At 54.8% G+C, this 22,099-nt stretch overlaps 1 protein-coding gene across 6 annotated transcripts in view; it reads right to left on the bottom strand.

Annotated features, from left to right (window-relative positions):
• Window positions 1-7,290: 7,290 nt before the first annotated feature.
• TANC2 (tetratricopeptide repeat, ankyrin repeat and coiled-coil containing 2) overlaps window positions 7,291-22,099 on the bottom strand; it is a 315,530-nt gene continuing 300,721 nt past the window's right edge. For 5 of the 6 annotated variants that reach the window (XM_060202531.1, XM_060202528.1, XM_060202527.1 and 2 more), the window contains 9 exons: window positions 18,957-19,090; window positions 18,025-18,148; window positions 16,707-16,882; window positions 16,261-16,393; window positions 15,749-15,778; window positions 14,874-14,965; window positions 12,776-12,922; window positions 10,696-10,796; window positions 7,291-9,356 (listed from right to left, as the gene is read on the bottom strand). In XM_060202531.1, coding sequence (XP_060058514.1) covers window positions 7,439-9,356; window positions 10,696-10,796; window positions 12,776-12,922; window positions 14,874-14,965; window positions 15,749-15,778; window positions 16,261-16,393; window positions 16,707-16,882; window positions 18,025-18,148; window positions 18,957-19,090 — 2,855 coding nt within the window. In that variant the 3' untranslated portion in view covers window positions 7,291-7,438. The remainder of the gene's footprint in view (window positions 9,357-10,695; window positions 10,797-12,775; window positions 12,923-14,873; window positions 14,966-15,748; window positions 15,779-16,260; window positions 16,394-16,706; window positions 16,883-18,024; window positions 18,149-18,956; window positions 19,091-22,099) is intronic. The other variant, XM_060202529.1, reaches the window with a different exon arrangement.

The raw sequence follows: 22,099 nt of genomic DNA, 5'->3' as shown, positions 1-22,099 counted from the left end.
CTGCGCTTTAGAACTGCTTGTCACACACAGGCCCCGCCTGCTGTCCCCAGCATCCCTCAGGCCTGGAGAGGGTTTTCAGCCCTCAGTTCTGGTCTCAGAAGCAGATCCGCGAAGGAGGCTGGGGCAGCCTGGGTGCGCTCCCACCCACCGACTCACTCCTGCTGGTCTGCGTGACGCAGATGATGTGGTGTGTGAAGTATGTCGGGGTTCTGAGCATGGTTCCCCAGGAGAGGGGTGGGGCTGGCCCCTGGGAGCCCTGGCCCAGCCATGCTCTTAACTCTTTGCTGGGAGAGGGACAGTCACAGCATGAGGACACAGGTGAAGCTGGGCTCTCTTGTCCCCACCTCACAAGGGAGCTCAGGGCTGAAGGCCGCTGCTGCCGCTGCTGCTGTTCTGTTTTTGGGGTGAGGGCCTCTCTGCAAGAAGCGGGCTGAGTGGCAGACGGAGGAACCCCCACCCTCAGTGTGTCACGCTGCTAGCTGAGTCACTCTCTGGCTTCATCGAGAAGCGCTGTGTTCAGAGGGCTGGTCTCGTGCTATTGGGACTTGGCATGTCTTCTCTCCTTTCCCCAGGCTGAGCTAGTTCACTTAGTGAAGCCATCAATAAAGTTCTCCAAGCTGATCACTGTTCTTTTAACAGATGCTTTAAAAACATAAGCGCTGCCTTACAGAAAGGGGCTAGTCGCCTCACCCCCAGATTGCTAATAATCGGCTTTTGCCAGGGGTCCTGCCTCTGGCGCTGCCACTTGTCGGAGCCTCTGGCGGCGGGCCTGGCTGAGGGCGTCTGCCGTGTGCAGACTGTGCCCCGCAGGGAGGGGCCGTCGCTCGCCACCTGCTACACACTTGGAGAGACATTTACACACAGGCAGACGCAGCCTTCGGCAAACTGCCAGAGCATAGTCACGTGTCTCCCTGCCCTCAGTGCTGAACCGCAGGTGCCTGTGGAGGCCTGAGTGAGCCTGGCCGCTGCTGCTCAGGATGAGCTTCACCTTCTGAGTCTGAGACCTACAGGCCCAGGGCTCTCGCTGTCCCTCTGCACTGACAGGGTCACTGCTCGGCACGGCTGGGCACACTCTCCTACCTGGAGCTGAACGGAGGAGCCCGCTGCTCTGGTCTCTGGAGAGAAACACACTGCTCTTACACTTCTCCCAGCATCCAAGGGACCCTCACCCACCCATTTCTTTCTACCCTAGTCATTTACCCACTTTTTCATTAAGGAGATAACTGCAGTGGCCCAGGATGTTTCCTTTCTAGGGCCCAGATGGGAATGGTCGTGCGAGCTTGGGATTCTCCTGTTTCCCCGAGTTGTTTGGGGGGATGTGGAGACAGCCGTCCCGAGGGAGTGGCCTTCCTGGCTTGTCCCTGAAGTAAGAGTCGGCAGGCTGGCAGGAGAGGCTGTAGGGCTTAGACTGGCTTTGCAACTCCTGCCAGTTGCAGGAACTGTTCAACCTCTCCACTCACATGTAAGCTGCCTGGCTCTCTATGCAGCCAGCACTGGAGGGTCAGGCCAGAAAAAATACAAAATAAAGCCACCAGAGGCAGAGGGCTTCCAGCTCTGACCAGCTAAGCCTTGGGGATGGTAGCTGGGGCGCCGCGCCATGGGAACACACTTGCTGTCTCTAACCCCAGCGGCTCGCCCTGGCAGACCACTGCAGCCTCGAGCTTGGTGCAGTAGTTTCAAAGCCCAGTGCTCCCCCGGTGTCCCTGGAGAAAGCGCCCTTTCTCCGCGCAGTGAGCCTTCAGTGCTCAGCCCTCAGCAGGGCCCTCCCTGGTCTACGCCTTTTCAGTGCCCAGGCCCAGATCCAGGCCCAGATCTCAGCGGCTTCACACAGCCAGCCAGAAACGCTAGGATCTGACCCGCCAGAGTCGCCCTGCCCTGAGGGAAGCTTCCTCCGCGCACGTGGGTCAGTTCCCTGAAGACAATGTTTGAAGGAAGGAGGAAGCCCCACACGCCGTGTTTTTCCAAGTGTTACCCATTTATAAATAAGGACATTTGCTTTCATACATACAGTTCATTGCACAGATGGTGATCTGTATACATGGGCAGGAAGTGCATTCGTTTACTTTTCACATCTATCTCACAGCTCACGTGTACAGACAATAAAACTGCTCAAGCAAGTACAGCAAAGGAGAATGTCTTTCCCTAGCACAGGGGCTAGGTGCCTCTGGGTGTGGGCCGTCCCCACCTGCACGAGTTCACAACTGTGTGGTCAGTATATGGGGGCAGAGAACGAACATGCGTCGGGGAGTATACTGTACAGAGAAGTCCTTTACATCTGGGCGTAGAAACCTACAGGAGCTAAGTGCATTAAAGCTTTTCCAGCAAGTGTCTTGAAAGGACGGCAAAGAGGAAGGAGAATCAAAATTATATTAGTACAAATCACTGTGTAATTGCAGACTGTACATATCTGGACTGATTAAAATCATCTTGGATCTGGAGGGGACAGGACAGAGACAAGGATGCTGCACTAGAGCGGGAAGGAGGCCACGCCTGAGAACGGCACCTGCCCTGAGCCTGCCGGGAAACCGGCCCCACTCAGCAGGAGGCAGCCGGAGGAGAAGAGGAAGCAGAAGGAACCGGAACAGGAAGTGTAACTGACAGGAGAGGAAGCAGAAGGAACCGGAACAGGAAGTGTAGCCAAAACAACCTGCGGGCAAGGCAGAGACCTGGAGCCAGCATTCCTAACTTCCCCCAGTGAGCTAGTACAGAGTAAGGCAGGCACATTCAAGTACTGAATTTTTCTAGAATGAACTCTGACTGGTCCTAGGGACCAAAGGAATCTGAGTTGTGGCCCCTTCAAGGAGATGTTCCAGTGATCTGCAAAATATAAATTCAGCCAACAAGTGCTACAGAAACAGAGAGCGAGGCTGCTTCTTTCCAGAGTCTGAACACAATGGGAGAACGCTGGCCTGCCTGTGTGACACCTGACAGCTCAGCCCACGGTAGCTGTCACCAGTCGGCGGGCAGAAATGAGATGATACGGGTGAGGAGACATGACAGTAACACTTGATTTTTGGTGTCCAATTTACGCGTTCATTTGGTACTGACTTTCCAAGCTCTGACTGTGGCCCTCGTGTGGCCACAAGCCATCTCGGGGCGGCTCGGCTGTGGGGAGGCACTGGACACGGAAGTATAGGTTGCCAACACTTCAGCCCTTGAGTGGCCTGTGATAAAGGAGCTGGAGACCCAGTGATTATTCAAGCAGCTCTGCACAGCGGCCCCACCAGCCCTGTGCTGTGTCCAGGCCCCCAGCCAGCCACCATTTTTGTGGACGCAGCCAGAGCTGAGTTCAAGGCATTGCATGGTGAAGGTTTCCATGACCCGTCTTTGTAGGTAGCTCTTACCCCCTAAGCCCTTGTTCATTGTTTAGTCTGGAATTCCTAGAGGAAAAAGGAGGAAAAGCCACATCTCCCAGTGCGCACACAACAGGGAGGCACAGGCCCTGGTGCCGCCTCTGCAGACGGGCTCCTGGGAAGTGGCGGCCTCGGTGGGCGGGCAGGCGGGGCAGGCGGGGCGGGTGAGGCTGGGACGGCAGATGCCCAACCGCCTGGGGGAGCCTGTTCCACTTTGTGGCAAAGGTTCAGTGAGCAACTGGTTTTGTCCAAGGCATTTCTGCAATAGAAAAGTAACTCTCTTTGAGCTGAACCACCCGACCGTGACCCTCTGGAGTTACAGAGTAGGAGGCTAACAGGACCTGGGGGGCTCCATCTCCAGCAGAGGAGGGCTCTGGCCCCCTTCTCTCAGCCTGTGCGTGGCCTTAGCCCCCAGGCAGCAGTGTTCAGAGGGCTGTGTGCCACAGGGGCACGGAGCCTCCTCTTCTGCACTGTCCCCCTCCTTCCTGAACCCTCTGCGGCTCCTTTGCTGCTGTTCCTGCGGCCGGACAAGCCTGGTGCAGAGCCACAGCGACACCTACTGGTCACCTGCGGTGAAGCAAGGTGACGGCCACTAACCCACTGTATTATGACTAAAATCTAAGGAAAATACTTATGGATATTAAATTAGATACTGATTGTTTTTCTATTGGGTACATCTCTGTAATACAAAAATACCAGTATTTAGAGAGGGGATGATACACTACTATACAATATAAGGACCAAGAATACCTTTCTCTAAGCTGTTCTGTTTATAATAATTTAGGAAAATGCTTCATAACCCAGGCTTGACTAAGTTAGCAAACTTGTATTTCCGGACAGTGACCTGGGGTACTGTACATGGTTCTAATTAGCAGGATTTTCCTGAGCCTTCAAGTTTACGCTGAACACACCTAAGAAGGAGGACACGTGGGAGAGGAACGGGGTTTGCGCCCTATTAACGGGAGGCTTGAATAGCGCACACCTGCGACCCGGACAGGATACAACAGCAGATACAAAATGGTGTCCATTTTGTCCATGCCGAATTCTCATGTTACACAGGTTTTCCCTTTACTTTGTAAATAAACATTGAATTTTAGATTGTTAATGTGTGCCTTACTGATCCAGTAAATAAAGTAACCATGTCTCAGGAGTCCCTAAGAAAATTGCTGGAAAAGCACTTTAAAATCACTGCAAATATTTTTTGTATTTAAAAATTCTTAAATCTTTTCCGATGCTTATATACAAGTGCTTTTGTGCTATAAATGTTGTGATCCACTGCTTGATTTCTTTCCTTTTTCTTCTTGAGGAATACACTAAAGGACAAGGCGGTTTCTGCTATTTCCTAATGAAGACGTCACTCACACTGAAATACCCAGCATTTAGCAGAGCCACAAACTCAGACAAGAGTGTGCCCGTGTCTAGATGTGATATGACAGAAACCCACTGGTGCAAGAATTCGGGGTGGACGGACGGACGTCCCGACTTGGTGAGGGGCCTGTCTGAAGTCTGCACCCACTGTCTGTCTCCACGCGGGGGTGATGTGAATTGGATGAGTGCAGCCTGCCAGCTGCCGGTGAGGAAGCCCCCTGCAGCCAGCTGCCGACTTGGCGGGGCGTCTTTCAAGAACCTGGCCACCCCAAGGTGGTCGAGTAGCACAACAGGGCGCAGGCAGCCTGCCGGGGAGGAAAACTGTCTGCTGGCGTTTTCTGGTCGCCAACAACTGTGATACTCACTCACCCTTACAGAGACTACAGACCACTGCCTCTGCCTGCTATCAGTCTGGGTGTTTTGCCCAATAGGCCACCGACCTGAAGCCTCCCGCTTGCCCCAGAGATGTGGCATCAGTGGCCTAAAACCTGAAACGTCAGGAGCTGCTCACCCCCCAGGCAGGAGGCTTCAGGAAGCGCGTGTGGTGTGTGGACACGCAGGGGCGCTGTGCTGGCGGCACCGAGAGCTCCCCCAGGGACAGGGAGCGGCAGCGGCAGCAGCAGCTCTGACGTGCAGAGAGCCCTGCAGGGCTGAGACCTCGACAGGCAGGAGCTGAGGGGCTCGGGGTCCGCTGCACATTTCGCCTTGATGACAGAGCAGAAGAGAAGTGAAGTGAAGACGTGCCCGCCCTGGCCTGGCAGAGGAAGAGAGAGAGGAGGGCGAGGGCCTGAGCCTGAGCCTGAGCCTGGGCCCAGCTGTTGCTGGGAGCACAAAGCCAGTCCTGGCCCCTCTCAGGCTTGGGGGGCATCCAGATCATAAAGACAAGTCTGCTTTCAACTCCCCATGTCCTGGAGACACAAGCACATCTGGCCACACCTGTACCCTTACTCAGGACGATGCCTTTCCCATGGCCCTTTCCTAACAAATGCAGGAGGACTCGTCACGGCAGAGAGCGTGGCTTAACCTGCCTTACTGCTCACATCTTAGGAGCTGACGAGCACCAGAGTGCCAGGCCTGCTCTGAGGCTTCAATGTCTCATGCTGACCCCAGTCACTGAGAGGGCAGGTCAGGCTGGTGAGTGACCACAGGACGTGGAAGACGTGGGCTAACTGGGCTGGAAGAGCTGCTGTCTCTGCTGTGCTGACTGCCGGGTGGGGTCGCTGTTCACCCCAAACACTGCTGTGTCTAGTTTTCAGCCACCACTCACCGAACACTCCTGCCCAGAAAGAGAACAATTTGCACAACACGCAGTGAGACTGTAGACTGATACGGCGCGAGACAACACCTGGCGTGGATGCACGAGGCATGGGCCCCACCCCTGCGAACAAGCGGCACAATCTCAGGAGAATTCACACCCTCCAGGCTTGCGGAGACGGGGCCCGAAGAACAGAACCTGCTTCTAGGGAAGATTCAACTAATAGGACCATCACACCAGCCAGACTGCATAAGGTGAGTGTGTGCGTGTGCGTGTGCGAGTGCGTGTGTGTGCATGTGAAAGTGTGTGTGTGTGAGAGTGCATGTGTGTGAGTGTGTAAGGGTGCGTGTGTGAATGTGTGTGTGTGTGTGTGCATGTGAAAGTGTGTGTGTGAGTGCATGTGAGTGTGTAAGCGTGCGTGTGTGAATGTGTGTGTGTGTGTGTGCATGTGAAAGTGTGTGTGTGTGAGAGTGCATGTGTGAGTGTGTAAGCGTGCGTGTGTGAATGTGTGTGAGTGTGTGTGTGCATGTGAAAGTGTGAGTGTGTGTGTGAGTGTGTGTGTGTGAGAGAGAGAGTGTGTATGTGTGTGAGATAGGATGCTTGGTAATGCATCAGGCCCCAGAAGTGGGTTTTGCAGGCCACAGACTTCCTACAGGCCTTCACTGAGAAGCAGAACAGCCGTTCTCTGTTTCCACGGGTACAGCGGGTTTATTATCCCGGACACCTGGGAAAATGGGCTTTTCACAGGTAGCCGGCTGACCAGAGACCTAAACAGCCCTCATGGTATCATCTAAAACATCCGTGATGCCGACCAATTTCCTTGGATGACTTAAATAAATAAAGGTTCTGTTTTCTAAATGTTCTTAAATGCCTCTTGGAAAATCAGCATCTGACATTTCATATGCTTTTCCTTCCACTTTTTAACAGACTTATTTTATTTCTTCTTTCTCCTTGATTCTCTTACTTCCATAGGAAGACCAGCAGTAATCCAAACATTCTAGACCTGGTGACCGCAGGGGCCGGCACTGGGGGGAGGACGCCCGAGGGCTGGCTATCTGGGTGACACTGGGGGGAAGCCTCCGAGAAGGAAACAGATGAGAACATCTTACTTTTGGAAAAAAAAAAGGGGGGGGGGGAAGGAAAGACACTGATGCAACAAGATCCGTGAAAGCGATTGTCTCCTGGGAAGAGCTGAGCAGCGTGTCTGATCTCCCTGGGCTCAAGCACGCGGCACGGAACCTCCTCGCGGCATCTGAAGGCAGCGCGTGCACGTGGCCGGGCACAGACGAGCACGCAGTCCTGCTCACTGGGCGCCCGCTTCCTGCTGGCTGCATGCAAGGGTTCCAGCACGGGGGCTGCCGCCTCTGAACGCCACGCAGAAACTGCATGAGAAACTAAGCCCGAGAGCCCCTCAGGTGTGGAAACCAAGCTCGGAAAGGTGCAGTGAAAACACACAGGCCTCTTAGACATTAGACTCCACAAATGGTCTCTTTGGTTTGATGGGGGACGTCTGCCCTTGTCGTGAGTCCCGGGACAGCTGCCTATACAGGTTGTCCTGGTAGGCCTGAGCCACGGGGAGGGTCCGAGCCACCTTCACGTCGGGGTACGAGGCGGCCTGGCTGACCCTCTCCAAGAGGTCTCCGCGGGAGCCGTTCGCCAGCAGCCCGTGGGGACCGTAGTAGTCGTCCTCCAGCAGGTGGCCGTTCTGTGCGTTGTTGGTTTTGTTATAAAAGGCAATGTTGCTGATGGACGACGGCGGGCTGAAGGACTCGGGCTGAGGCAGGTTGCCGGGAGACGTGGGGCTGAGAACGGTATCCACGGATGACACTGCCCAGGTCCGATTCTGCTGGTGAAGGTGGGGGTACTGCTGAGTCCGGGCTGTTTTGTCTATGATCCCCATGAACGGCGTGGTCCTGGACCGGGCGGGCTCACTGGGGTAGCCTCCTGGAGTGGGGGACACCGGGGACAGCTCCTCACACGCCCTGTCGTAGGCCGGCTTCAGCGGGATCTCCATCTGCTGGATGGAGGAGGACGGCCGGAAGGTCGGGGTCAGGCTGGAGGCGGCCGAGATGCTGTTGCTGGACGGGGAGAAGCGCAGGCCCACGCTCTGGGAGTGCAGCAGCGGCCTGGGAGTCGGCGGGTGGGGCTTGGCGTCGCCGGGGTTGACGCCGACGGGCCTTCGGATCAGATGGGACACATTGGGGGACCCCAGCTGGCTGGGGGAGTGCTCCAGGTCCAGTTTGGAGTGACACACTGGGTAGTAGGATGCGGACTGGCTGCGGCCAATCTGTGGCGTCTGGCTGTACCTCATGCCGCCCCGGTAGGCTGAGGAGGGTCGCTGAGGAAGGTCTTCTTTGGCCAAGCCCCCGTGCTGACAGATGGCGCCCGCGCTCAGGCTGGCCTGCACGTGCTGCACCGGCCTCCCGTCCCCTGCGATCCCCCCAATGGACCCCTGGTAAGCCAGCCGGCTCTGGCCGAGCCCGAAGTCTCCTGGGGAAGACTGGTACTTACTGGCCACTGAGTGGGCTACTTGGCCATAGGCCCCCGTGGACATGACGGTGCTCGAGTGAACTGCGGAGCCGGGCTGGTTGCTCCTCACAATCTGGGCCTTGGTGGGCTGTAGTCGCAGCCCCTGCTGGGGGACGGCCACGGGGAGCTGTGGCATCTGGTAGGGCCTCTGGGCCATCTTGGACAGTGGAGATTTGGGCCGGCCAGGCAGCTGACCGACACCCGCTTCTTGCTGGTAGCGCACGGGGGAACTGGACTGGGACCTGTAGACGCCCGAGCTCTCGGCGGGAGGGCTGGCCCGGGACGGAGGGCCTCTGCGGAGAGGGGACGGGGGCGGGCTGGGGTACTCCCGGCTTTGCCCCGCCACAGGAGGGGGGCTGAAGCGGTAAGGCCCACCCTGATGGGCCGGCGAGGTGTGGGGGGGGCTGGGCCTGTAATGGGAATTCTGGTGGGTTGGAGAAAGGGCAGGTGAGGTGGGCTGGTAGCCCTGCCTGGTGGGAGAACCTGCGGAGCCACCGGCCCGGAAGTCGAAGGCCTGATGGGAGCCGAGAGGCGCGTCCCCGTGGGCCGGAGAGGAGGGCGGGCTCCGGATCGTCGGGAGCCCCTGACTGGGCCGGGCCTCTGTCTGGAGGCCGATGGAGACATTGTCCACGTCCGGCCCCAGGTACTCCTCCTCAAATAGGTCCTGCGCAGGGTACATGTCTTCCGGCTGGGGCTCGGGCTCCGCTCCTTCCTGCGGCTGCGGCTGCGGCGGGGGCGGCTGCACCTGCTTACATTCCTCCTCCACTCTGAGCAGCAGCCTCTGGATCTCACGGTTGTTCGGGCAAAGCCTGATGGCCTCGTTCAGGTCCTCCAGGGCCGCTGCAAACTGTCTGCGTGACAAGACGGAAACACAGGAACTGCGGTTATTCCGAATCAGCGCTTACCAGAACTGAGAACATGGCTGCTACGTCAGAGATCTGAGGGAGCCCACGGGGTCAGGCTGTCATTCTAGAAGGGCCGAGAACGAGCCTCGGGCCCGGCCGGCTCTGGGAGCAGGGAGACATGCCCACTCAGCCAGCCCAGCCAGGCCCTCAGGAGGGCTCCGAGTGTCCCAGTGCGCCCGGGCTCAAGGCTGGGCGGGCCGTCAGCTACAGGGTCACTGTCCTCAGCTTAGGAACAAACCAGTAACTACAGACCGAGACGTCTCGCCGGTCCGGCAGAGGTTTTTGTCCTGTGGCTTCCCGGTATTCTGGCCCAAGTTCCAGGCCTGCTTCTCCTCAGGCACGAGTCCTGTCCTCCCTGTCTGCCCCGTCCCCAGCACGTCTGCTCAGATGGTGTGAGGTCTGCCCACCAGGCCCTCAGATCATCACTTCCAGAGGAGGGCAGGGGCTGTCAGAGGTGGCTCCCGTTTCTTGGTATTGCCCAGAAGAGGGGCGCTGGGCCTTGTGGGGAAGGAATACTCTGGGGAGCAAGAGAATTGTCACCACCACCATCATCAGATCTAGCCTGCTCTCACCTTAGGCCTGATTCTCCCTGGCCAGGCAGGCAACCCGGAGCAGCTCCCCTGCAGAGCTGAGGCGGGGAGGGTGCAGGACAGGGGCGTCAAGGACAGTGACAAGCAGCCCAGAGAGGACAGGTCCTAGGTCTGCCTGGAGTGCTTCACGCCCACTGGCCAGACCACAGTGAGGCGCACAGTGAGGGTGGTTTCTCCTGGGCTCTCTCAATTCTGGTGGCAGGACTCCTGTCTCCACAAGCCTGTGGTGTGGCGGTGGGGGTTTAAGTGAGGCGGAGGCCTGATGCCACCAGACTTGAGGAGAGCCCTGGGAGGAAGGAAGGCTGAATGATCCAGGGGCCCAAAGCCTGAGGAGAAGGGAGAGGATCTGATGGCGTCAGTACGCCTCTTCCTCTAAAGGGGGGAAGATGTGTTGGTGGAAGTGACCTCTTCTTAAGTCCCCCAAGTACCATCTGCTTGGGGGTCAACCAGATACTGAGACGTGGCAGAAGGCGCCACTCTCCACCAACGACAAGGACTGTTTTCCCCAGAGTAAAATGCTCTTGACCCCTGAAGCCCGCTCCACGTGCCAGTCCTCGCTGACTGTAGCACGGTGGGCGCCGTCCCCAAAGCGTGGCTCCACGGGTCGTCAGGGACAGACACGCCCAGGATGGCCTCTGTTGCCTCAGGCAGATTTCAGGAGAGACCTCTGGCTTCTCCTCTCTCTCTCTCCTCACCTGCTGCTGCGCTTGGCCCTTGCTCTTGCATAGTAAGCTTCATAAGATCTCGGCTTCAGCTCCAGGGCCTCAGTAGCGGACTCCTCCGCCATTCCAAAATCCTGTCATTACAATAGGCGTGCAAGTAAGTCATGGAAGAAACAGGAAACACAGACAATTTGGGAATCAAACAGAGCAATGCACATTCTCTGACACTGGGGCGAGCACCCGGGGTCCTCAGCACAGCCGGCGAGGCTCCAGCCGCGTGGCCCACATTCCGGGTTCCCTGTCTTGGTCCTGTGGGGCCTGTGGCTGGCCACGGCCTATCTGCCCACAAGTACTAGAGTTCTTCAAACTCATCCTCTTCCTAAGAGAGGTCTTCCTCTTCCAGAGGACGGATGTCGAGTGCCAACCCGAGGAAGTCTCCTGGAGTTGGAGACCCCAGAGCAGGGCTATGTTCTCACCCAGAACCGGCTTCCCAGGCAGAGCTGAGCACGCGGTCGCCGAAAGGCCCCCCCTCCGCCCCCCCAGCTCCCGGCTCCCGGCAGACGCACACCAAGCGGCGACTTCTTTTCTGGTTCAGAGGCTTGTCTGGCCTCCATCCTCTGAGAACATTAAGAAAGGGGCAAGCAAGGCCCAGGCTGCGACCAGTGCGTGTCACTCAACGACGACCCTGGCCTCCCACCTGGGAACGCAGACCAGCAGGACCAGGGGCCCTTGCAAAGTAGGCCAACGGGAAAGATCCTGCTGTCAGTAAAGGCCCAGTGCATCATGTGGCAGCTCTGAAATGCCTGTGACCCTGAGGCAGAACAAAGGTCCCCAGGCAGAGCTCGAGCGCCCTCCCCTCCTCCCTCCGCCCTCAACACACACACACACACACACACACACACACACACACACACACACACACACGGCCTCACAGCAGCTGGGCTTCCCCAGGGCCAGGCATGGGAAGGCACGTGCTTTGCCAGGTGATCCATCTCTCTAGCCTCATCTAGTTAATTATTTAGAAAATAAAGATTAACACGACATTTTTCTCCTCGCAAAAGACAAGACTTCAGAAGTTTAGTGTAGTCTTGGTCATGGGAGTAACGAGTCATCAGCCAGATGTGGAGAGAGGAAACTCTGCTTTGCAGGTCACATTCCGTCCCGACTCTGCCGCTCGTTCTCACTAGCTGGGCTCTAAGAGACGCCTGTCACAGGAAAGTCCCACCGCTCTCCCTGGAGGCACCCCCCTTCCCACAGGAATTTTCCTCAAGTCCCAGTGTCCTCAGCAGCAGCTCGGCTGATGCCGCATTCTGAGCTCCTCCTGGAAATGAAACCAGGTCTCTGGCCGCTGAGATGGAAACCTCACTTCTGTGAGGCTGAGCCTGTCCACTGACCGGCACTCTTTGTTTGGCCTGGGCTAGCTAGTTCTCCCTCCTGAGGAGCCGGGAGGCCTCAGGGGCTTCTGATGGAATGGTGGCCGTTTTCTGTACTGGAGAGGGGCCTGGAAGTATTTCCAGGTCAAGGCAGCAGTAGCTGAGGGCATCAGAGACGGTCTCCTACGACTAGAAAGACCAACCACGCTTTGGGAGGTATGCAAGAGGCAGCAATAGTTCCTCAGATCCCCTCGGGGACGAGAAGGGACACAGCATACTGGGATAAAAACATGGCAGGAGAAGTACAAAGCTGAGGGCTAGTTTTCTAAGTTAAACTTTGAAGCCATGGTCCGGAGCCCTCTCTCCAACTCCTCTTGCACGACCCAGAGGTCTACTAGAAAGGAAGGGAGTGGCTGACATTCACGGGTCTGCAGCTGGGGTTCTAGAGGCCGTGGCTCTGACACCTTCTCCAAGGTCACTGACTGAGCCGGGGCGGATAATGCCGGGATCGGTCAGTGGAAACCATGAAGATCCAAAAGCTGCCAAGTGCCTGCTGCACTGACTTTTTCCTAGCTTGAGAGACGCACGCACTTGGACGTGGCTTCTCTCGGATTTAAATGTCAGTGCTCTGTGAAGGACAACCAAGATTCCAAATGGGCCCAAGAAGGATCTCAGGGCCTGGCTAAGGCCAGCGAGTGAACGGCATAGGTGCAAAGAGCAGGTGGACGAGAGGGACTTACGTTCATTTTCCTGCGGCACCGAGACAGGTTGAGGAGGAGAGACACCTTTAGTTCCCGGAAGGTTTTCAAGTCCTCACCAAAGCCTTCTCGAGGGAACTTCTTCAGAGCGTACTGGTAGCGCTGGGCAGCCTCCTTTACTTTCCCCTTCTAGACGGCAAAGCACACCGTTGGTCTGGGCTCAAGGGCGTCCCCAACTCCCTCTCCCAGCAGTGTCGCTGGGGATCAACATTATCTAGGGGCTGGGCCTGGCTACTCCTCAGACCCATAGGGTCCGGCCTTTGTTACAGGAAACTCATTCGGTAAAACAGAAGCAAGACACAAGCTAGAGAAACAAAACAGCCTTGGTGAGTGAGACACTGGGCCGTGGCTTCCCGACTGGATCCCCAGGGGCCGGCCTCCCTCATTTCAAAGGAGCTTTGCTCCCCAGTGTCGCTGGGACACTCTCATCTCCTGGTCCCAGAGTTCTTCCTGCCTCTCCACTTGTGTCTTGTCTGCAACACTTTTCTTGTTTGATGTTCCTCTGAAAGAGGTTATTCTCTTCCTCACAAAGGATGTGGGAGAGATAAAGCAGTCTAGTTGTTACTTCCTTAATCTCAGGGAATAACTATAACCAGCCAGCTTCTCTCATTTTGGGAAAGACATGTAGGTTGGGTGGGTAGCAGAGAAGTGAAGCTTAGAGCCGGTCTGACCATGTAAGTGGATTTACAAGAAGTTAATCTATGGGCAATCCAAGGCTCTGGTTTCAGGGACATGGACATTTTCTTACATTTATTTTTACATTTTTAATCTGAAAATATAAAGATGAGTTCAAAATTATATCAATTTCTTTTTTTTTTTTTTTTTTCCTCCAGGGTTATTGCTGGGACTCAGTGCCTGCACCATGAATCTACCGCTCCTGGAGGCCATTCCCCCCCCCCCCTTTTGTTGTCCTTGTTGTTGTAGCCTTGTTGTGGTTATTGTTGGATAGGACAGAGAGAAATGGAGAGAGGAGGGGAAGACTGAGAGGGGGAGAGAGAGACAGACACCTGCAGACCTGCTTTACCACCTGTGAAGCGACTCCCCTGCAGGTGGGGAGCTGGGGGCTCGAACCAGGATTCCTACACTGGTCCCTGTGCTTTGTGCCATGTGCGCTTAACCTGCTGCGCCACCGCCCAACCCCCGAGAATTATATCTATTTCTTTAGCTGTTCTTTATCCACTCATTCCTTCTGTACAGCTGGAACTCCACCAGGGAGCCTGATTCTTTATCTTCTCCCCAGCATATTTTATTCAGGAGAAGTTCGTAGTAGTGCCTGTTCTCCTGAGGAGGTGTGGCTCTGTCTTAGCACACAGGAGCTGTGCTATGACCAAGGCTCAGGTTCTTGGGAGCAGTATTATCCTCAGGTCTGAAGGTGACAGCTAGAGTAACGAGCTCCTCTGAAGTCGCAGGAACCATGGTGATTCAGGGCTCCGGCTGCTTAGAAGTCTGACTCTGGAGTGAGTGGTAGCTAGCTAACACGCCTGCACCTCCTGATGAGGGCAGCAGGTGAGAGAGAGAGAGAGAGAGAGAGAGAGAGAGAGAGAGAGGGAGGGAGGCGCTTTATAAACATGTCCTCATCTCTGGGACTGGGGGCGTCTCAGTGGATTAGATCTGTGATCCCCTTTAGGTGATCTCTAAAGGAATGATGCGCCTCTGATATGAAAGCCTTGTGAGAGGCTCCCCATGTGCCGCAGAAGCTTGTGGCTTCAGCTCGACTTGCTGGTGCTAAGAGACTAGAAGTTGCTTCTTGGCCTTCAGTGAGTGGCTTCAAGCCAGTCTTGTGAGTGCCACTTGTCTCAGTTTTCTATCAGCTACCAGAACTGTCTAAATCAGTGTATATACAAAAGATGGAAATAGCGCTCAGTGCCTCTTCCTCACAGACTGCCCACAGCTGCACACATCACTTCAGGACCCACTGGACAGACTCCATCTAGAGTCCAGGCAGAAGCCTGGGACCCTCAGTTTTGGAGCCCGGCACCTTCTTCCTTTCCTCGAGAGTCAGGCACGGGGACCGCCAGGGCTTCCGGATGCTACGTGCAGACAACAGCAGCTGTCTGGGGGCACTCTGCTCTCCCCTCACCTTATAAAACATGTCCCCCTCTTCCGTCAGCTTGCTCAACAGGATGATCATGATGTCAGGCTTGGAGGTGGCCATCGCCCACGTGGCTGGACCTGCAGTGTACAGGATGCATGATGGGTAAAGAACTCATACAATGTAAGGGTGGGAGGAAGCTAGGTGAGAAAACACCCTGGGGATGTCTGCTGAGAGAACAACTTGCCCCACGGCCGTTTCTGGAGTTTCTCATTGATCCCACTGGCCAGAAGCTATGTTGGCTTTGGGTTCACCTTAAAATAAGAACGTCTCAACTGTCAGTCTGGCCCGCAGCAGGGAGGCAGAGCCTGCACCTTGCAGTTGGGGCAGGCAAAGGCTCAGTTTGAAGTGATTTTCAATAAGGAAACTGGGAGAAAGGGTTTATGTTCAATGTCGCTGATAAAATTTGAAAAAATCCAAAAAGGGTAATTCATTTTAGAATCTGGGACTCGAAAGCCCCAGCTGTCTAGTTCCTTAATTTTAAAACATGTAATTTGCAGAAGGGAAGCCACTGAAGGCTTCCTCCATGTCCCAGTACCAATCAGGGCCCTGAGCTCGCTTCCCAGGAACGCACTTTGACTGTCAAAAAAGACCCAGACAACACTACTTCACCCACAGACAGAAAGAAAAGGTTAAACTGGTTAGTTTAGAGGCGCTGGGATCGTTTACCAACGGAGCTTTTCAGGACTAGTCACCAAAAGTTCAAGTTATTCTCTACAACAGCTATTAAAAGTCTTCTTTTAAGGTGAAGTAAATTAAAAGATGAGAGGTGTAGGGGACTCATGCAGGCTAAATCAAAGAGGAGAGGGCAAAGCTGACCAAGCCATCAGGCCGCGCCTGATGCTGACAGCGGTGAGATGTACCTCGTGGGCGACTCGGTAACGTCTGACAACCTTCAAAGAAAGGAGAAAACAAAAAGTTGCAGGAGAGGAAAAAGAAAATGGATGGAGGCGAAGAAAAGAAAGAAAGAAAACAAGAAGGAAAAGCAGCAGTGAGAGGCGGGCAGCAAGAAGCCAGCACATCAGCCAATCCTGGTCTACAGGTCTGGGGCGGGGTGGCGGGGCGGCGGGGCGGCGGGTGGCGGCACAGCCAGCGTGGGAAGCAAAGGCTCAGGCGCGGCCGAGGTGCTGGGGGGGGGGGGTGGGGGGTCCAGGGCAGAGGCAGCGCACAGAACCGAGTCTGTGAGGGCCGCGAGGGCCAGGGCGTGTCTGTCGCCGTGGGATCCCTGGCTGTGGGGCAGCGGCAGAGCAGCCCAGGAGGCGTCTTCTCTGGGCGGAGAGAGAGCCTGTCTGCCGCTGGGGCGATACGGGCGGGGCGACTACACACTCACGCCAGAGACCCGGTCTGGCCCCGGTACCTTCCTCCTGCCTCCTACCTATCTTGGCTCCTTTCTTGAGAAGAGTGACGACGACAGAAGTGTTCCGGCAGCCCACGGCCCTGTCCAGAGGCCGCATCCCACTGTAGTCCACGTGCTCGATCATGGCCCCGTGATCTACCAGGAACTGGACCTAGGGCGCGGGCCGGGCAGAACAGTCAGCTCAGGGCAGTGGCTCGGCTCGGCCCCGCCAGGGCTCACGTGGTGCAGGGCTCTGGCTGCTCTTGGTTCGCCTGCCACTCAGAACCAGGCTGGGCAGCCGGGCATTTTAAGCCACAGCTATATTCCTGGTCTCTAGTGATGCTTTGGATTTTTCCACCTGCCAGTCAGTCAGTCCAAATCCAAGACCTTGATGTGAGGAAGTCCCGACATCGCTCTGCCCTCAGCCCCAGAGGGGGCTGCAGGCGGAGACCCTCCCCCGGCCTCAGCAGGGCAAAGGCACTCACCACCTCCGCATCGCCATAGAAGGCAGCCAGATCCAGCGGGGTGCGGCCATTCTTGTCGGCGTGGTCTGTGGCAGCCCCATTATCCACCAGAGAACGAACCACAGCGAGGTGGCCCTTCAAACAAGCCCAGCTGAGGGCTGTCAATCCTTCCTTATCCATGAGGGTGATAGAGGCACCTACAAGAGCAGGGGTTACCCAGGCTGACGGAACATAAGAAACAGGACAACTCACAGCAAGAGGGATTGAACCTGGGACTTGGGAGCCTTCGAGCATGAGAGTCTCTTCACACAACCTGCATGTGATCTACCCCGCCCCCCAGTCTTCCTTTTAACTTGACTGACTTCAGCTGTTCCAGCCTGGCCAGAGATCTTTCTTGAACAGTGCATGCTTGTGGGTAGGGTAGGGCTACAGATGTTCAGGCCGAGCTCACTAGGCAAAAGCAAGATCGACTGGAGGGGTCACTGAGGCCGTTTCCTCCTGCATGTGCATGTACGTGCTCAAGGGCCACTAGATGGTGACGTCGAGTCACCAGTGACTGGTCTCTCTACTCAGTGTTCCCAGCATTCACCACCGTTTCTCTGAGGTGATGAAGGTCGAGCAAGGAAGCAGGAGCCTGAGACACTTTTGATGGTGGTGTGACCAGTCTCCTGAGTTCCCGTTCACCGGGAACATGTGAATGCTGGTAAACGTCAGAGGAATCTATCATGACAGCAGGATGACAATGTCCTGACAACTCAAACAGGGCGTTATCATCAGCAAGTGTCTTAACCTCCATTTGTGTCCTTCCAACATAAGAAAAATACGAGCTGTGTAAACTTACAGAATCATTTGTAAAATTAATGTCAAAACACAAAACTCTCGAAGATGAACATTCACTGAGCGTACACAAAAACCCAAAGCTCAGAAATCATAGATTTGGACTGAAGTGCTTAGAATGTTAGTTTGATTAGAATCCAAAAAAAAAAAAAAAATCGCCTCAATTATGTGGAAATGGAGACTGTCTGAGTGAGAGAGCTCCTGAGAGAGCGCAGAGGAGACGTACTCCCATCTGCCTCCTCTCACCCGCCCTCTCTCCTTCCAGTGGAGCCGGGCACTCACACAGCCCGGCTTCTCATTCAGAGACAGACACACAGAGAGGCAGCACGGCTTCCTCTAGGGCCAAAGCATCTCCTGGGGTGGGACATGCGGTGAAGCCTGGGGTCCACTCAGGAAGACAATTCTTAACAGTTCTTGGGCTCACAGGCTTCTGGGAGCAGTCAGAGTATCCCATGGACAGTGACGGGCACGCACCACCCACCACTGGATTCCTGGGACTGACCTTGTGCAAGCAGGAAGTCCACAGTACCTAGATGGCCCTCGGAGGCTGCCATCATCAGGGGGGTGCGGCCCTGCTTGTCCGCCATGTTGACATCAGCCCCGTGGGTGAGTAGCAGATCGACGATCTGTGAGAGAGACCAACAGTCTCAGAGGGACACGGCCCTGAGCCAGGAGGACGCCCGCTGCCCCAGGCGAGTCACTCTGCCTCGGCCTTTCCACGGAGGGCTCACGCACCCTCACACCCAAGTATCATGTGGCTTCATCTCTGACCTCCGAAGGGACAGTAACATGAGTAGGACTTCCATCGGAATGCCTAATTCAGCCACGGAGTTAAGTAAGAAATGAAGTCACAGCGGCCCACATGTAGAGAAAACAACCACATGAGGGAGCTGCAGTGCCAGTCACCCCGAGGCCCGGCTGTCTCGCTGGCTTCTGGGGTGCAGACTGCTTAGCCGTGGCCGCCAGCACTCACACCTGAACCAGCCACGACAAAGTGTTTGCTACCAGAATCCTCTGCTGCGCTCAAGTAATTCCTGAGATTATTACCAATATACTTTCCTTTCCATCCTAAGTATATGCATTAGCATTTATCTAGAAGCCAAACATCTGGGAGGAAGGATTATCAAACTCAATTCTACACATGCTACACTCTTGGCAAGTGTGAGGGACCTGTGAGTAACTGACTAGACGTGTCTGCTGAGAACACAGTCATCCCAGAACCGGGACAGTGCAGCCAGTCCTTCTAAAAATAGTTTAGAACAGGGTGTTGATGCCAGGTACGCGTTCTCGATGAGAGTATTAGTGACACAAGTCTGAGTCCTTCTACCTGGTGACTGACAGGTAGGCCAAACTTTGTGGTTTTATGCTCTCTGTAGCAGAAATTGCTCTAAAAGACTCACCACTTTGTCAAAACCTGGATGTAGCTATCCTTACCTGCCAGTGGCCCTGGCGAACGGTGCTGAAGAGGGGCACTGCCCCTCGGCGGTTTGGCTGGGCCACCGCTGCCCCTTGTTCCAAGAGCAGACGACACACCTCCAACCTGCCCCTTCGTGCTGCGGCTGTCAGGGCTGAAGGCAGAGAAGGGAGACTGTGGGCCGGCAGTGACCGCACATGTGCGCATGGCGGCGTAGCTGTGCCTGACCACTGCCACTTTCCCTGTAAGGATAACGCTCTCACTTTTCTCATGAAGAACGTTTATTTTACTTAAAGATTTATTTATCTTTCATTAGCGAGACAGACTGATATGGAGGAGAGACAAAATGAACACCAGAGCATCACCCGGGACTCCCTTTTTGTGGTACCTCTTCCTAGCTGCAGACCTACTGTTCACTGCATAGGTAGGATGGAGAGAGAAGGGCCTTTTTTTTTGAATTATTTATTATTTGACAGAGACAGAAGCTGAGAGTAGAGGGGGAGGTAGACAGGGAGAGAGGCAAAGAGATACCTTCAGCCCTGCAGGTGGGGACCAGGGCTTGAACCTGCATCCTTGTACACTGGATTGTGTGTGCTTGGCCAGGTGTGCCACTGCCTGGTCCTGAAGTAAGGACATTTGCAGAGCAAGATCTTTGGTAGAATTCGCTAGGAACTGTTTCTGGCCAAGCCTATTCCTAGGCTCTTAAACCCAGAGAGACCAGTAGTCAAGAAGTGCAGGCTAAGGGAGTCGGGCGGTAGCGCAGCAGGTTAAGTGCACGTGGCACAAAGCGCAAGGACTAGCGGTAAGGATCTCGGTTCAAGCCCCAGGCTCCCCACCTGCAGGGGAGTCGCTTCACAGGCGGTGAAGCAGGTCTGCAGGTGTCTGTCTTTCTCTCCCCCTCTGTCTTCCCCTCCTCTCTCCATTTCTCTCTGTCCTATCCAACAACAATGACATCAATAATAACTACAACAACAAAACAAGAAGGGCAACAAAAGGGAATAAATCAGTAAAACCTAAACAAACAAACAAACAAACAAAGAAGTGCAGGCTAAGCATCTCAGGCCAGTTTCCAGTCCTTTCCTCCCTTAGCTGACAGAGAAAAAGTTGAATGCATTTGCAACCATTTTTTCTCTGAGAGTGAGAATTACCAAAGTGGTAGATGTAGAGACAAGAGAAGAGGCGTGACAGACTGTTTCCTTCTGAATACAAAGTAACGGGACCACAGTTAAGGAGCATTATGAGCAGGAGGACACCTACACACGACAAGACAAAGCGCGTGGCAGGAGCAGCTTGAGTGCGTCTCCGCCCGCCATCCTGCCCGCCAGCCAAGGCAGCAACTGAAACGCAAGGCGGCTGCCAGCTGCGCACCTACCTCGACCCCGTTTGGCCCGATTTCTCGTTGCTTGACTCACGCCGTGCCGAAAGCACCCGGAGTCCCCTCTGGGCAGATGTCCACACTACCCTCCCCTTCCCCAAACACAACGGGCTTATAGAGTGAAGTGTGGTGATCAAGTTGCACCCACAGCACGTCTCATATAGTTCCAGTCTTATTTTCAAACTTTTAGCTCTGGTGTCTTACTTGATTCCTCACAGAAGAGCAGTGGTGTGGTCCTGAGATGCCATTTCCAAACCTGGAGTGAGTATAGGCATTCCCAGGTAAAATCATCTACTTGACAAAGAAGTTTGATCTCTTGTTATTTTAATAAAAACAATCTCAATCTCTTTAAAGAACCTGTATTTTAACAATTAGAAAACTTGAGTTCTACCCACACAATTACATAAGAGTAGCTTGGAAGCCTGGCTGGAAGCCCCATCACACACCTTAATTTATGTGTCAACTGGTCCTCAGTGAGGCAGGCAGAAGGCCCTGACGGACTAGAGCCTCGCGAGGAACCTTCAGGTCATCCTGCTAGTACTTAACATACATGGTGTGGAATATTTCTTTTTCTCCTTAGATAATGACAGAGAGGGACAAAGAGTGAAAGACATCACAGCACCAAAGTTTCCTTCAGTGCTGTCAGGGCTGAACCTGGGTCACGTACACATCAGGGCCGCTGCCCAGGGAGCTACTGCACTGGTCTGATGTGGAAGATTTCAAACTGTCATGTTCTACTCCAGCTTCAGTCAGTCAGGCAGGCAGCAGGGTTGCAGCAGACCCCCCTTTTAATGTCCCTTTCCACAAAAGAATCTAATCTATGCCCTGGAGAACACAGACACTGTTTGAGACTCAGTGGTGCTCGAGCCCATGGAACACAGCTGAGAGCTCACAATTACTGCCAGTTTTGATTTCTTAAAGATTTATTAATGGGGGGGGGGCATGAGCGAGCTGAGGAGACAGAGTAGTGATTATGCAAAACAACTCTCACGCCTGAGGCCCTGAGCTCTAGGTGTAATCCCCAGCACTATCGTTGGCCAGAGCCGAGCAGGGCTCTGGTGACATGAGAGAGGGGAGTGAGCACTGCTCTGGCACATGTCATGCTGGGGGCCGGGCTTGGGACGTGTGCCTGTGCGTTCAGCGCTCTCTCACCATGGTAGTGGAGCAGAACGCTCTGCTCTGCTCTGGGGTACGTTACTCTGGCTGCCCATTTCAACTGGAGGGCAATACGGTTACAGGAGAGGGAATGCTCTGTGTGGCTACTGTCTTTGTTGTGTCACCTGTGCTGCTTGGGTTGCGACAAGTTTGGCCATGATCTCTAGCCGACAGCTGGAGAGCCACTAAAGCAGCTGTCCAGCTTCATCTCAGAACAGCACAGTTATGGGAAATGGGATCCGTACTCTTCAAAATCCAAAAGCGATTCATTGCTTTGGCTGGGCTGCTAAATGTTAAAACTTTTTGGAAGGAAAAAAGGTAAAGCCAATTCTGTGATACTAGAAGCTGATTCTTAAAGCAAATACAGAAGTCTGGAGTCAGAGGGCTTCCTGAGAAGCCAGTAACAGAACTTGCTCTCTGGCCCATCAGCATGTGATGTGATTACCTGACACAAATGTTTTTTCCCCTAAAGGGAGACATCTAAGAACTCTGAAGAGGCAGACAGGATACAGCTCAGAGTTGGGGAAGGAGCCAGCACAGAAAGCAGGGAAGCAGCGGATATTTTGTCTGTCTATTTTCAGCACAGAGAGGTCATGGGAGACAATTGTGCTGCTTAGATCAGGACTGTAGACG

The sequence above is a fragment of the Erinaceus europaeus genome, chromosome 12 (genome assembly GCF_950295315.1).
Source record: "Erinaceus europaeus chromosome 12, mEriEur2.1, whole genome shotgun sequence".
Lineage (NCBI taxonomy): Eukaryota > Metazoa > Chordata > Mammalia > Eulipotyphla > Erinaceidae > Erinaceus > Erinaceus europaeus.
The sequence above is the reverse complement of the archived record's forward strand: the minus strand, read 5'-3'. Positions and strand labels throughout refer to the sequence as shown.